The 13394-nt window shown below is 45.2% G+C and overlaps 1 protein-coding gene across 1 annotated transcript; it reads left to right on the forward strand.

The window, feature by feature from the left end:
• The first annotated feature begins 700 nt into the window (after positions 1 to 700).
• On the forward strand, positions 701 to 3266 carry LOC132390030 (gastrula zinc finger protein XlCGF26.1-like). Its single transcript, XM_059962620.1, has one exon. The coding sequence runs from the start codon at positions 968 to 970 to the stop codon at positions 2522 to 2524; it is 1557 nt and encodes a 518-aa protein (XP_059818603.1). The 5' UTR covers positions 701 to 967; the 3' UTR covers positions 2525 to 3266.
• Positions 3267 to 13394: the final 10128 nt, after the last annotated feature.

Genomic DNA, 13394 nt, shown 5'->3' on the forward strand with positions numbered 1-13394 from the left:
AAGTAGTTCAGCACTAACTAGATGGCCAAAAGGGCCTGTTTCTGTGTTGTAATTTTCTATTACTGTAACAAGAACCTGAAATAATACAAAAATTCATTCTAAATCCTTTTAACAGCTGTGAAGACCAACCATTCATCTCAGCAGGAATTTTTTTTTATATATGGCATTAAAACTGTGGCACGTTAAGTTAAGGAAAATCCCAGTTGCACATCAAGAAAGACTATTTGCATGAAACTGTTTCAGTTACTGTGGGGCCAGGCACCAATGCTGCTCAGCAGGAACCGGGAATAATACCAATGCATAGAGTCAAACTGAGCCAAGGTACAAATTGGAGATGGCAGAAATGCCCATTCCTATAGAGACACAAGAGCATGAGGAAATTGATGGTCATTCCAGATACCAGCACTGTGCCCAGTCAGGAGATAATTTCTCTCTCCAACTTGGGTTGAACCTCACTGTAACAGTGTGATACCAGTTCAAACCTTGGCAACTCAAGTGATCTCATCTGAAATGTTGTCCTACACCCATTGATGGATTTTGTAAATCTTGTTACAGGTTGAGAATGAGAAGGAATTTATCTCCAAGACTCTCAAACACGGCACACCAGTTTTGCTGTCTCTGACTAGATACTTAAGAAGTGGAGCAAGAGATTCAATAGACCATCTGTCCTTCACAGACTGTGGGGAGGAATTCACTCGGTCCTTTGGCCAACTGGCATGTCTGTCATTTTACGCAGGGGAAAGGCTGTTCACCTGCTCAGACAGTGGGAACGGATTGACTCGGTTATCTCGATTGAAGGTACATCAGCAAGTTCACACTGGGTAAGGCCATTCACCTGTTCCGTGTGTGGGAAGGGATTCAGTCAGTCTTCCCACCTGTGCACACACCAGTCAGTTCATAACACACCAGGCAGAGGCTGGTCATCTGCTGAACTTCTGGGAAAGGATCCACTCAGTCATCTAACCTAATGGCTCATCAGCGAGTTCACACTGGGGATAAGCCGTTCACCTGCTCAGATTGTGGGAAGAGATTCATTCATTCATCCAGCCTACAGAGACATCAGCGAGTTCACACTGGGGAGAAGCCGTTCATCTGCTCAGAATGTGGGAAGGGATTCACTGATTCATCCAGCCTACAGAGACATCAGCGAGTTCACACTGGGGAGAAGCCGTTCACCTGCTCAGAATGTGGGAAGAGATTCACTCAGTCATCCACCCTACAGAATCACCAGCGAGTTCACACTGGGGAGAAGCCATTCACCTGCACAATCTGTGGGAAGAGATTCACCCAGTCATCCACCCTACTGAGTCACCAGCGTGTTCACACTGGAGAGAGGCCATTCACCTGCTTAGACTGTGGGAAGAGATTCACTCATTCATCCACCCTACTGAGTCACAAGCAAGTTCACACGGGGGAGAGGCCGTTTACCTGCTCAGAATGTGGGAAGGGATTCATTGATTCATCCAGCCTACAGAGACACCAGCGAATTCACACTGGGGAGAAGCCGTTCACCTGCTCAGAATGTGGGAAGGGATTCATTGATTCATCCAGCCTACGGAGACATCAGAGAGTTCACACTGGAGAGAGGCCATTCACCTGCTCAGAATGTGGGAAGGGATTCATTCAGTTATTCCACCTACAGAATCATCAGCGAGTTCACACTAGTGTGAGGCCATTCACCTGCACAATCTGTGGGAAGAGATTCACACAGTCATCCACCCTACTGAGTCATCAGCGAGTTCACACTGGAGAGAGGCCATTCACCTGCTCAGACTGTGGGAAGAGATTCACTCATTCATCCACCCTACTGAGTCACCAGCGAGTTCACACTGGGGAGAGGCCGTTCACCTGCTCAGACTGTGGGAAGGGATTCATTGATTCATCCAGCCTACAGAGACATCAGCGAGTTCACACTGGGGAGAGGCCATTCACCTGCTCAGAATGTGGGAAGGGATTCACTCAGTTATCCAACCTACTGAGTCATCAGCGAGTTCACACTGGAGAGAGGCCATTCGCCTGCTCAGACTGTGGGAAGAGATTCACTCATTCATCCACCGTACTGAGTCATCAGCGAGTTCACACTGGGGAGAGGCCGTTCATCTGCTCAGTCTGTGGGAAGAGATTCACTCGGTCATCCGAACTACAGAGTCACCAACGAGTTCACATTAGGGAGAAGCCGTTCACTTGTTCATTCTGTGGGAAGGGATTCACTAAGTCATCCACACTACAGAGTCACCAGCGAGTTCACACTGGAGAGAGGCCGTTCACCTGCTCAGTCTGTGGGAAGAGATTCACTCAGTCATCCAACCTACAGACTCATCAGCGAGTTCACACTGGGGAGAAGCCGTTTACCTGCTCAGAATGCGGGAAGAGATTCACTCGCTCTTCCACCCTACAGAGACATCAGCAAGTTCACACCGGGGAGAAGCCGTTCATCTGTTCATTATTTGGGAAAGGATTCACTCAGTCATCCCAACTACTGGCACACCAGTCAGTTCACAATGGGGAGTGGTCGTTATTATGAATCCCTAGGTTTTGCTTGCTGTGGACTGTCATTTTAAGAGAGAGAGACAGAAATTAGGATGGTGAGTCAGTCTGACTTGCAGGTTGTTTAATTTGCTCACAGCTTGTTTAGTTTTAACTGAGGACAGAGACACTCAGACGGAGAGGAAGGAGGAAAAGTGGAAGGATCGGAACCGGGGAACTAGTGGCTGAGGGTCACTGTTTGGAACTTTCCTGTGACCACAAGGGTGGGTTAATTATCGATTCACCATATATCGAATGTGTGGTTATCACCTCGTTTGATCCATAGGTGTGGATCGGATTTGGCGTATCCTGTGAAGACCACTTATGTGTTAACCCTTGTCTGGGTTTGATGTGATAATTCACTTGAAGATGATACCCCTTGTGACAAGTCACTTTCAGTGATAATTTGTATGTGGATTTGGAACGATGAAGCATAAAATCTACAGCGACTGTTGTCTCGTTTTACCACAGTGGAGCCTGTGGAATTCGACATAATTGCCTTCTCTCGCCATTTACCCTGGATTACAAATATCTCTCTCATCACCTATTCTGTGGTTATACTGAACTTTCATACTCTAACACATCAAGACTTGAAGCCTTGTTTCCCCCAAGCTTAATAGTTTGGAAGTTATATTTACACACATATATACACATAACTTCTGATTTTCTTGCTTAAGTTACTGTATTATAACTAGATTCTAATAAAGATCCTTTTATCATCAAAAACAGTCTTCAGGTGTCGTCTATTGCTGCTGGTTTGTTTCTAAAGCGTTACGATTCATAACAAAATTGGGGGTGTGTCCTGGATATGAACAGATTTGGGAGCATATTGATTGATTAATTATTGATTTCATTGGGGAAATCCCTTTTGATTTATTTGTGTGTGGAATATCAGCATCAATAGATGTTGATAGATTTCCGGAAGCCTCAACCTCTGAGGCATTAGAGGATGCCAGTAGGATTGAGTTGTTGAGTATTGGTAAAAGGTGAAATTGACAATGAAGAGAGCACATATGAAGAAGATAATAGCAGAACATTATTTATCTGAGGGTGTGTTTAAAGTGGAGGAGTTGGAGGTGTTTTCTGAAAGCAATCTTAGCGAGCTGGAGGTCCAGTACAAGATAGAAAAATTAAAGATGGAGGCTGCAGAAAGGCAGAGGCAGTTTGAGGCTAGAGAGGCAGAAAAACAGAGGGAGGAAGCAGAAAGACAGAGGGTGTTAGAGCTGGAAAATATAGAGAGATTGCAGCAAAGGGATCTGGCATTAGACTCTGGTGATAAGTTTGAGGCCAGTCAGTAAGTTAAATTGGTAGAACAAACATGAGGAAAGTGGTTCGACTGTGGTTCTCCCTATAGATGCTGCCTGGACTGCTGTGTTCCTCCAGCATTTTGTGTGTGTTAGTTAAATTGGAACCTCCTTTTTACGAGGCAGAGTTTGATGAATACTTTCAGCTGTTTGAGAAGGTTGCTCAGAGTTTAAAGTGGCCAAAAGAGGACTGGCATATTCTCTTACAAAGTGTAATTAAGGGGAAGGCTCAGCAAGCATATTCTGTTTTGACAGTTGATGAAGCAGCTGATTTTGACATAGTGAAACAGGGTGTGCTCTAAGCTTATGGGTTGGTCCCTGAAGCATACAGGCAAAAGTTTAGACATTTTGAAATCTGTGAGGCAGACTTATATGGAATTTGCTTATGAGAAGTATGTGTGTTTTGACCACTGGTGCACATATAAGAATATAAGTGATGATCTTAACAGCTTGAAAGAGTTGGTTTTAATTGAACAATTTGAAAGATGCGTCTCTGATGACATAAAGGCATATTTAGATGAAAAGGATGCTGCCACTTTGCAGGAGTCTGCTAGATCAGCAGATGAGTTTGCTTTAACTCATAATGTTAAAGTTACCCAGAATACGAGTTTCCAAAAGAGTAGCAGGGATCACCAGGGTAAACCAGAAATTAAAGCTGGGACTAGTGACACGAGTAAGGATGAAGGGAAGCAGCTGAAGGAGAAATATTCTGGTCTTACTTGTTACTATTGTAAGAAAGCTGCTCATATGATGACCAATTGTTCAATTTGAACTTGCATTTGGTCAGAGAGTGAGGGAGCTTTGACCTTGTTACAGGAACAGTGGATTGATGGAGATGTACATGTTAACCTGTCAGACTATGTTTTGAAATTCAAAATCAAACTACACCAGTCCTGTAGTCTAGCAAGACAAAATTTAAAGATTTCTCAAAACACAATGAAGTTTTGGTTTGATTAGCGGGCTTGTGAAAGAAAATACCAGGTGGGGGATAAGGTGCTTGCTTTATTTCCAATGTGGGTGAATCCACTTAAGGCGAAACTCAATGGACCGCAAGAAATAATCTCTCGTTAACTATGTGAATTATGTTATTAAAAGACCAGACCAACGTAAATTAACACAGGTAGTACACATCAATAAGATAAACCCTTATGTTGACAAGCAGGCACCATCTGTGAGTGTTGTCAAAACATATGAACCTGGCAACCCTGAGAATGAAACAGTTGACTCGTCCGAGACTTTTCACAAGCCAAACACTGTCCCAGTTAAGCTAATGAACTCGGTTGTTCAAGAAATCATTGATAACAAATTGGCTCATCTGCAGCCAAAGCAACAACAACTGCTGAAGGAATTAATTCTGAAGTATAAAGATTTATTTCCTATCGTTCCCAAGCAAACTACGGTCACAGTATATGACGTAGATATTGGTCAATCCAACCCAATTAAACCACACACATATTGCATGAATGTAGAAAAGTGTAAATTGGCTGAGCAAGAAATTGAATATATGCTGAACAATGGTATTATTAGGCCTGTGATTATGGACTGTGCCTCTAAGAACCATGTCTGTAAAAGAGAGAGAGAGAGAGAGAGACGAGCACAAGCAGCTTGTTACAGAGACAGATAGAGCGGAGGGCCTGCATGATGGACAGCTGGTGTTCAGCACAATGGTATTTAAAGGAGCGTTGCTGTTTGTTTCATAGGACAGGCAGACACACAAAGGCTAGTGGGAAGAGTTGTCACTGAAGTTTTAAATGCCCTCGCGTGTGGGGTTGAGGATCGGTTATGATGAATCGGTCTGTGACTATTAGTGCATGTGAGAGCAACCCTGTGAAATCTGCTGAAAACCTTTGCCTGGGTTGGTAGATTTCACTTGAAGATGAAGCTCTTTAGTTGGTCGCATTTGACTAAATTGGAAGATTCGGAGAACATCGACACCTGTTTACTTGAATGCCAAATTTCTCACTCACTTCAATCCTGTGAACTGAACTGAATATCCTTACCACACCAGCGTAAGACTGTATCATTTACCGCCTAAGTTTGGGACATATATATTTAAAACTATATATGCATAACACTGCTAGATTTTGCACTGATTATGGAAAGGTAAATGCAGTAACAATAACAGATGTCTATCCTATCCCTCAGTTGAATGATTGCATCGTAAGGTTGGAAAAGCTATATTTCTAACAAAGATTGATCTGTTGAGAGATTATCGATGTGTTCCGTTGACGGACGGAGGTAGAGAAATTTCTGTGTTTGTGACACCATCTGGGTTGTACGAATACAATGTTTTGCTGTTTGGAATGAAAAATGCCCCAGGAACATTCCAGAGAATGATTGATTCTGTAATTCGAGAGTTGGAACACACAGATACCTGTTCTACTGACGTAGTCACTGGGAGTGACACTTCGGAAGAGCATATCTCTGCAGTAGAAAAGCTGTTTGACAGGCTTTCCCAGGCCAGCCTTACAGTTAACTTAGCTAAGAGTGAACTTGGCCATGCCACTGTGACCTATGATGGCTATGTTGTAGGTCAAGTCAAGTTGGCTTCTGTTCAGGCAAAAGTCCAGGTAATTTTCTGAAGTTTCTATTCCGACTGGTAACAAGGCTCTTGGAAGGTTTCTGGGAATGGTTGGATATTATCGTAAGAACTTTGTAAGAGCTTTGCTGGTATCGCTCTTCCGCTGACTAATCTCCTGAAGAAGGGTGACAAGTTTGTTTGGACCAAGTCTTGTCAGGAGATTGATTGAAAATTATTATTTGAGATTAGGCCTATCAATGTAGTGTCGTCAACAAATTAAATTCACAGATTGGAGCTGTGAGTGGCGACACAAGTTGTGAGTGCACAGAGAGTAAAGGAGGGGGCCAGGGAGACAACCATGTGGGGTATATGTGCTGAGGGTCAGAGAGACAGAGTGAGGGAGCCCACTCTCGCAATCTGACAGGAAGTCCAGGATCCAGCTGCACAAGACAGGGTGAAGGCCGAGGTCTCTGAGCTTCTTGTCGATACGTCACGCCTTCGTATGGCTACTGCTCTGCCCATGACCGCAAGGAACTGCAGAGAACTTTGGTGTGCAGAGAACATCAGAGAAACAAGCCTCCCCTCAATGGACTCTTCCTACACTTCCCCTGCCTCGGAAAAGCAGGCCATGTACTCAATGATCCTCACAACCTGGACATTCTTGCTGCAAATCCGCTCTCTCTTCAAGTAAGCGATACAAAGGCGCTAAAGCGCGTACCACCCGGCTCAAGGTCGACTTCCTGTCTGCGGTTATAAGCAAAATGAATGATAAAATGGACTCGGCCTCACAATGTAACTCGACGTGACACTGCACCATATGTCTATCTGCACTGCACTTTCTCTGCAGCCATAATGCTTTGTTACAGTTATTGTCTTGTTGTATATCAACTGAATGTACTGTCATAATGTATTGATCTGTGTGGATGGTACGTCAGGCAAGAGTTTCACTGTAGCTCAGTACATGATGATAATAAACAATATCCCCATTTTAATTGTCGGGAAATATTAGACAGACAGAGCTTCCGCTTTGGAACCACAGAAGGAAACTTAACTGTTGCCTTTTCTGAGGAATACCAATAAATAGAAAAGGCTTCAATCTCACATTACGGTAACTGGGATCAGGTGACCGGTGGTGGGTCTCCCATATCAATATCAGAATCAAGTTTAATTGCACCAGCATATGTCATGAAATTTGTTGTCTCTGCGGCAGCGGTAGAACCTAACTCATAACAATAGATTTTAACAGCTATGAGTTAAGAAAATATACACATTCTATAGTTAAATTAAATAAGTAGTACAAAATTTAAAATAATACAAATGTAATAAACTATTTTAATTGTGTGGAATTATTTGACTGACTGGGTTGTTGCTTTGGAAATTCTGGAGTGAAGCTTAGCTGAACTGTACACATTTATGAGAAGCTCAGATAAATCAAAAGGCTAAATTCTCACATAAAGGGGTCACACATCCAGAAACATTGGCTGCACTTCAGCAGGTAAAAACATTTCAATGAAATATGCTGAAAATATTGCAGGAAGAGAACATTGTCCACCCACAATGAGAGGAAGCGACAGATCCGGATCTCACTGCCTTGACTGAATGGGTGAAAGGTGAAGCTACACGTACATGTAGAGCAGTGACCCGCTGATGCTGCAGATCTGCAGAGAAACGTGAACAGGAAACGGGATCAGGTGACGGGTGGAGAGTCTCACACCTGAACCAGTGTCTCTGCTCCTCACACTTCACACGCTGCCCGACCCATCTGTTGCATTCCTCACATTATTCCATACTTACACCAGATACATGTTTAGTTTTTCTCTCCATATCTTCCCTGTCCCTTTCCCTCCAACCCCAGGTCACAGAGTCTTGGGCTCAATTCCCATCCCAATACAACACACAATTCAGACGCAAACAGGAAATGTTCAGTGTTCATTTAAATCAGTCTATGTTTATAAACACTAATTTCTATTCATATTCCTCCGGCCTCACTGGACAGGAACACTGAAACATCAAGTGAGAGACAACAAGAGGAGGCCATTCAGCCCCTCTAACCATCAATAAAATGGCGGCTGCTCTCTCATCTCACATGTTTCTGCACGATGCACATTTCCTCGATCCCTTCGGTCTCCACATTTCTGCCGGCCTCTGTTTTATGTGAGGACGATCACAGAGTCTTCACTGCCCACTGTGGTGTGTTTTTAGGGATATTCCCCACCCTCAGAGTGGAGACATTTCCCCTCATCTCAGTCCGGAACAGTCCATCCCCTTTTTCATAGACTGGGATCCCTGGTTCAACTGGTAATGATGTTGTGCATATCAATGTGTTCACCTCTCAGTCCTAAATGAAAGGGTTATCGCATTTGATCTTTCTCCATATGATGACCTCACCACTCCAGGGATCAGTCTGGTGAATCTTCATTGCACTCTCTATAACAAATACTCTCTAACCTCTTTGTTAATCCTCTACGGAATTATTTTCCATCTTCTGCAGCCCCGTGTTGCCCCAACCACTCAACTCCCACCCCTGTCACTATTTCCACCTTCCCACCTCGCCCCTCACCTGAATCCACCTCTCACTCCCCAGCTCTTGCCCCATCCCCATCCCTCACCTCCTTTCTCTGACTATTTCCCAACCACTCTCAGTCCAGAGCGAGGGTCTCGGCCGGAAATGTTGACGGTCCATTTCCCTCCACAGATGCTGCCCGACCCACTGAGTTCCTCCGGCAGTTTCTTCTTTGGTCTGTATAACCCGTGTTAGTATGGGGAGCGGGATTTTACACCATATTCCAGGTACAGTCTCAACAAAACCCAAATAACTGTCACTTTGCGCAGACCATTGGCTCCAATTGCAGGGCAACTGTGTGCCGGTGTTTGCCCCCCAATGTGGTGAATCCGTCTGCTCGCCACCACCGTGGGTTCAGTCATTTCCACAGATGAGCCCCTCCTGTCCCCACCGGGACAAACATCCTGTCCGCCCCCCTCACACCATCTTCATCCTTTCAGTAAAATCATCCTCCTCTCTCCCGGAATCGCCGATGGGCCGAGCGGTCTCCTCCTACCTCTCAGTGATACATCAGACTCCGGCCTCAGGAGATGCTTCACAAACGCCCCAACTTCCCTTGGACGGAAATGGAAATAAATCAGAAAGCGGACATTTACTTTGGGATTTGTTCCGCCCTGACGGGAGATTGACACTTTAGTGGGAAAGTTTCCGCGAGGCAATGTCCACTTGGCTTGTCTGCCTCCATTACTGGTTGTAACCAGTGATTGACATTGCTTCGCATCAACGGGAGTAGCGCAGCCCCTGAAGCTTTGGTTTACAGCGGTGGGGGTGGGGACGGTCACGCGATTGGTGGCTCAGCCGTTAAACCGATAAAGCTCGAGCTCACCAGCGGGTGGGTGATGTAAGACACCACGCACGCGAGGGCAGGTCCTGGTGTGGGCAGCCCATGTGTGACGTCAGGCGCGTGAATTCGCGTGTGTGACGTCACCTGTGTGGGAGCGCTTGTAATTAAAACACCTGAATGGACGTTTCTGATCATTCCAGTGGGACAACAACATTAATCTCGGGTTTCATCACTGAATCCAGTGTTGTGAGATGTAAAGTCCCCTGATATGTGTCCGGCTGTGCCGTGTTGTTGGTGGAGTGGGCAGCGTGGTGTTTGTCTCGATTCGGGTCACAACACCAGAATTGCCAGCGGGGTCCACACACAGTGTATTAGTCAACAGAAAACCTCTCGTCCCTGCAGTCTTTGTCTCCTGGTAAACTCAACACCCTGACACTGTGGACCATAAACACCCCTTCCTCTCAGAGTCAGGGAATCATTCAGAGAGCTGATCGCTGGGAGGAATTATATTTATTGGTCATTAAAGTTCGCCCAGATTCGTTTGGACGGATTTGATGTGGAGTTCGGGGTGTCACAGTGAAAGGGCCGGACGGCCGATCTCTCTCCGTTGTACAAACATCTTTCCAGGTGAGGCGACACTTCACCTGTGAATCTTCCGGGGACGCCCGTTGTGTCCGCTGCTCCCGATGCGGCCGCCTCTACACTGGTGACACCAGCTCCTCCGCAGTTGTGCGGGGTAGGGTTGTTTTTTTGGGGGGCGGATCGATGTTATTGTTCCGTTTTGTGCGGGAGGGGTGGGTTTTGGGGGTTGATGATCGGGATGCCGTTCTTGTTGATGTGGGGGGTGGGGTGGGAGTTTGATTTTTCTCCCTGAAAGACTTTCATGCTCTTTCGTTGTTTTGTGGTTCTCTGGAGAAAAATAAAACGCGAGTTGTTTATGGATACCTGCTTTAATAATAAACTGACCTTTGAACTATCCGCTCCCGGCGGGACTTCCCAGTGTCCAAACATTTTCATTCTCATTCCCATTCCCATTCCCGTTCCGACGTGTCAACCCATTGCCTCCTCTTGTGCCAAGTTAAGGCCACCCTCAGGGTCCAGGATCTGCACCTTATATTCCGTCTGGGTAGCTCCTCCCCCTAACCTGATGGCATGAATATCAATTTCTCCTTCCAGTGAACACTCCCCCTCTTCCTCTCTGATTTTTCACGTCCTCTCACGTGCTTATCACTTCCCTCTGGATTCTATTTTCTTCAGCTCTTGAGCTTTCCCATCCACCTGGCTTCAACCTATCACCATCCCGGCAGGCATTTTCTCGCCCGCCCCGATTTTATTTAGATATTTCCCCCATTCCATCTCAATCTTGAAGGAGGGTTCAGCTGGAAACGTCGACTGTCGACCCTTTTCGATCGATGCTGCCGGGTCTGCTGAGTTCCACCAGCCTTTTGTTTGTGCTGAGCTGGATTTCCTGCATGTGCAGACTTTGTCACGTTTGTGATTTGCCGCTCCGTTGTCCCACACGCCTCCGAGCACTGGGGGCGCTGTATGGACCTCCGACCACTGGTGGCCATGTGTACCTCCGACCGCTGGTGGTGCTGCGGAGAACATCCTGATAAACGCATGCGCACTGCCGAAAGCAGCTGTCGTTGGGGTGAGTGGAGTTTGATCCCGGCGGGTTTGTGTAAATCCGGGCCGGTTGCATTGGGAAAGGGCCGGGCCCGAGCTCTGCTGGACGGCTGGAGCAGGGGTGCAGTGCCAGTCTTTTAGCTGTCAGAGCTGTACGAGGGGTAATTGATAAGTTCGTGGCCTAATGTAATACAGCTCTTGGTACCTGCACTCTTTGAGTCATTTTGCAGAAAGTTTGAAGTTAATCAGTTTTGTGCTGTTTCCGTTGCAGATAACTGAAAATTGCTAGGTTTTGTAAAATTGACTCCTTTCATCTTAGGCCATGAACTTATCAGTCACCCCTAGTATGTCACACCCAATTTGTGTACCTGCTCCTTTCGTGTATTGGGCAACTTCCTTGTCCCATTCATTTGATGAGCAGGTACCCAAATTGGGGGTGTGTATATGTGTATATATATGTGTGTGTGTGTGCGTGTGGAAAGCTGCCGGAGCTGTACGAGGGATGATTGATAAGTTTATGGCCTATGTTAGGAGGTCTAGTTATACAGATCTCGGTACATGTATGTGATGTTCAACTATTTGAGTGATTATGAAAGTTTGAAATTAATCACTTTTGCCATATTTCTGTTTCAGATAATTGAAAATTGCAAGGTTTTCTAAAATCGACTCGTTCCACCTTAGGCCACGAACCTGTCAGTCACCCCTCTATGTCACACCCAATTTGTGTACCTGCTCATTTCATATACTGGGCAACTTCCCTGTCCCATTCATGTGATGAGCAGTTACACAAATTGGGGGGGGGGGGGGGGGGTGCTTGTGTGTGTGTGTGTGTGTGTGTGTATATGAATTGAGCTTTTTATAATGTCAAACTCTAAACCAAGGTGAAAGAAATATATATGATTTCCAGAGCTCCACAGAAATACAGTGATAAATAAAACATTAACATGCTTATAACCAATCACTGCATTTCAGTATGTAACTGGTACAATAAAGCATATAACACTTAATTTAATAATAATACAAATATTGCACAGTTGCATTCACTAATTATCATAAAATATAATGATCAACCAAGTGAAATAAGGTTGTTTGCTTAGAAGCCATAAGGTTGTTAGTGAGAAAAATTTACTTTTGTATTAGTGAGTAATCCACGGACCACCACAGTCACAGCTCCAGGAGTTCACCAAAAGCTATCAAATATCTTATCTTAATGTTATTGGTAGTATTTTCCTCACCAGCCACCAACCCCTCTCCCTAACCCCAGTTTCCTTAAAATTCCCTCTATTTAATATGCGGCCGCTGTTAAATTCCCTGCTTGTTTATTTTTTTACTTATTTTCTAACGGAAGTGCTGGAGTGGTGCTCCGGTGAGGTCCGGAGGTGCTCTGCACCCCTGTTTAGATCCAAGTAAACTGGACCCGGGGATCAAGCTGCCCCGGTTTATGAGGTGTTGAGCGAGTATTTCTGGTCTGGGATCTAGTGTTTTTTACAGAGGTGCTGGAGTGGTGCTCCGGTGAGCTCCGGAAGTGCTCTGCACCCCTGTTTAGATCCAAGTAAAATGGACCCAGAGATCAAGCTGCCCGGGTTCATGAGGTGTTGAGTGAGTATTTCTGGTCTGGGATCAAATGTTTGCTTCTGGAGTTCCTTTGGAAGCAATGCTGCTAATCTGAGGAGAGAATGAGTTTGTATTCCATCCCTCACAAGGACAGGCTGTGAGTAAATGAGCTGTTCTGTGTTTGAACCAGTAGAAATAGACCTGGGGGGTTCAGTGTTCGAACTGTGTTTGGGAATTCCTCCTCGCTGTTACCTGTCTGTCAGACAGTAGGAATCAAACAGGAACTCATGTTGCTGGAAATCTGCACTAAAAATGAAAAGTTCTGAATCCATTCTGACAAAAGATTGTGAACCTGAATCGTTAAATTTGTTGCTCTCCCCACAGCAGTTCCTTACCTTTTGAGCGATTCTGGTGATTCCGGTTTCTTTTAATTCCATTCACTCGGGAATGGTTTAAATTTCCTGATGGTCTGTTATACTTGGGAATGTGTTCAGTGCAGTTGTTACTAACAAGATT

Source organism: Hypanus sabinus, unplaced genomic scaffold, assembly GCF_030144855.1.
Source record: "Hypanus sabinus isolate sHypSab1 unplaced genomic scaffold, sHypSab1.hap1 scaffold_742, whole genome shotgun sequence".
Lineage (NCBI taxonomy): Eukaryota > Metazoa > Chordata > Chondrichthyes > Myliobatiformes > Dasyatidae > Hypanus > Hypanus sabinus.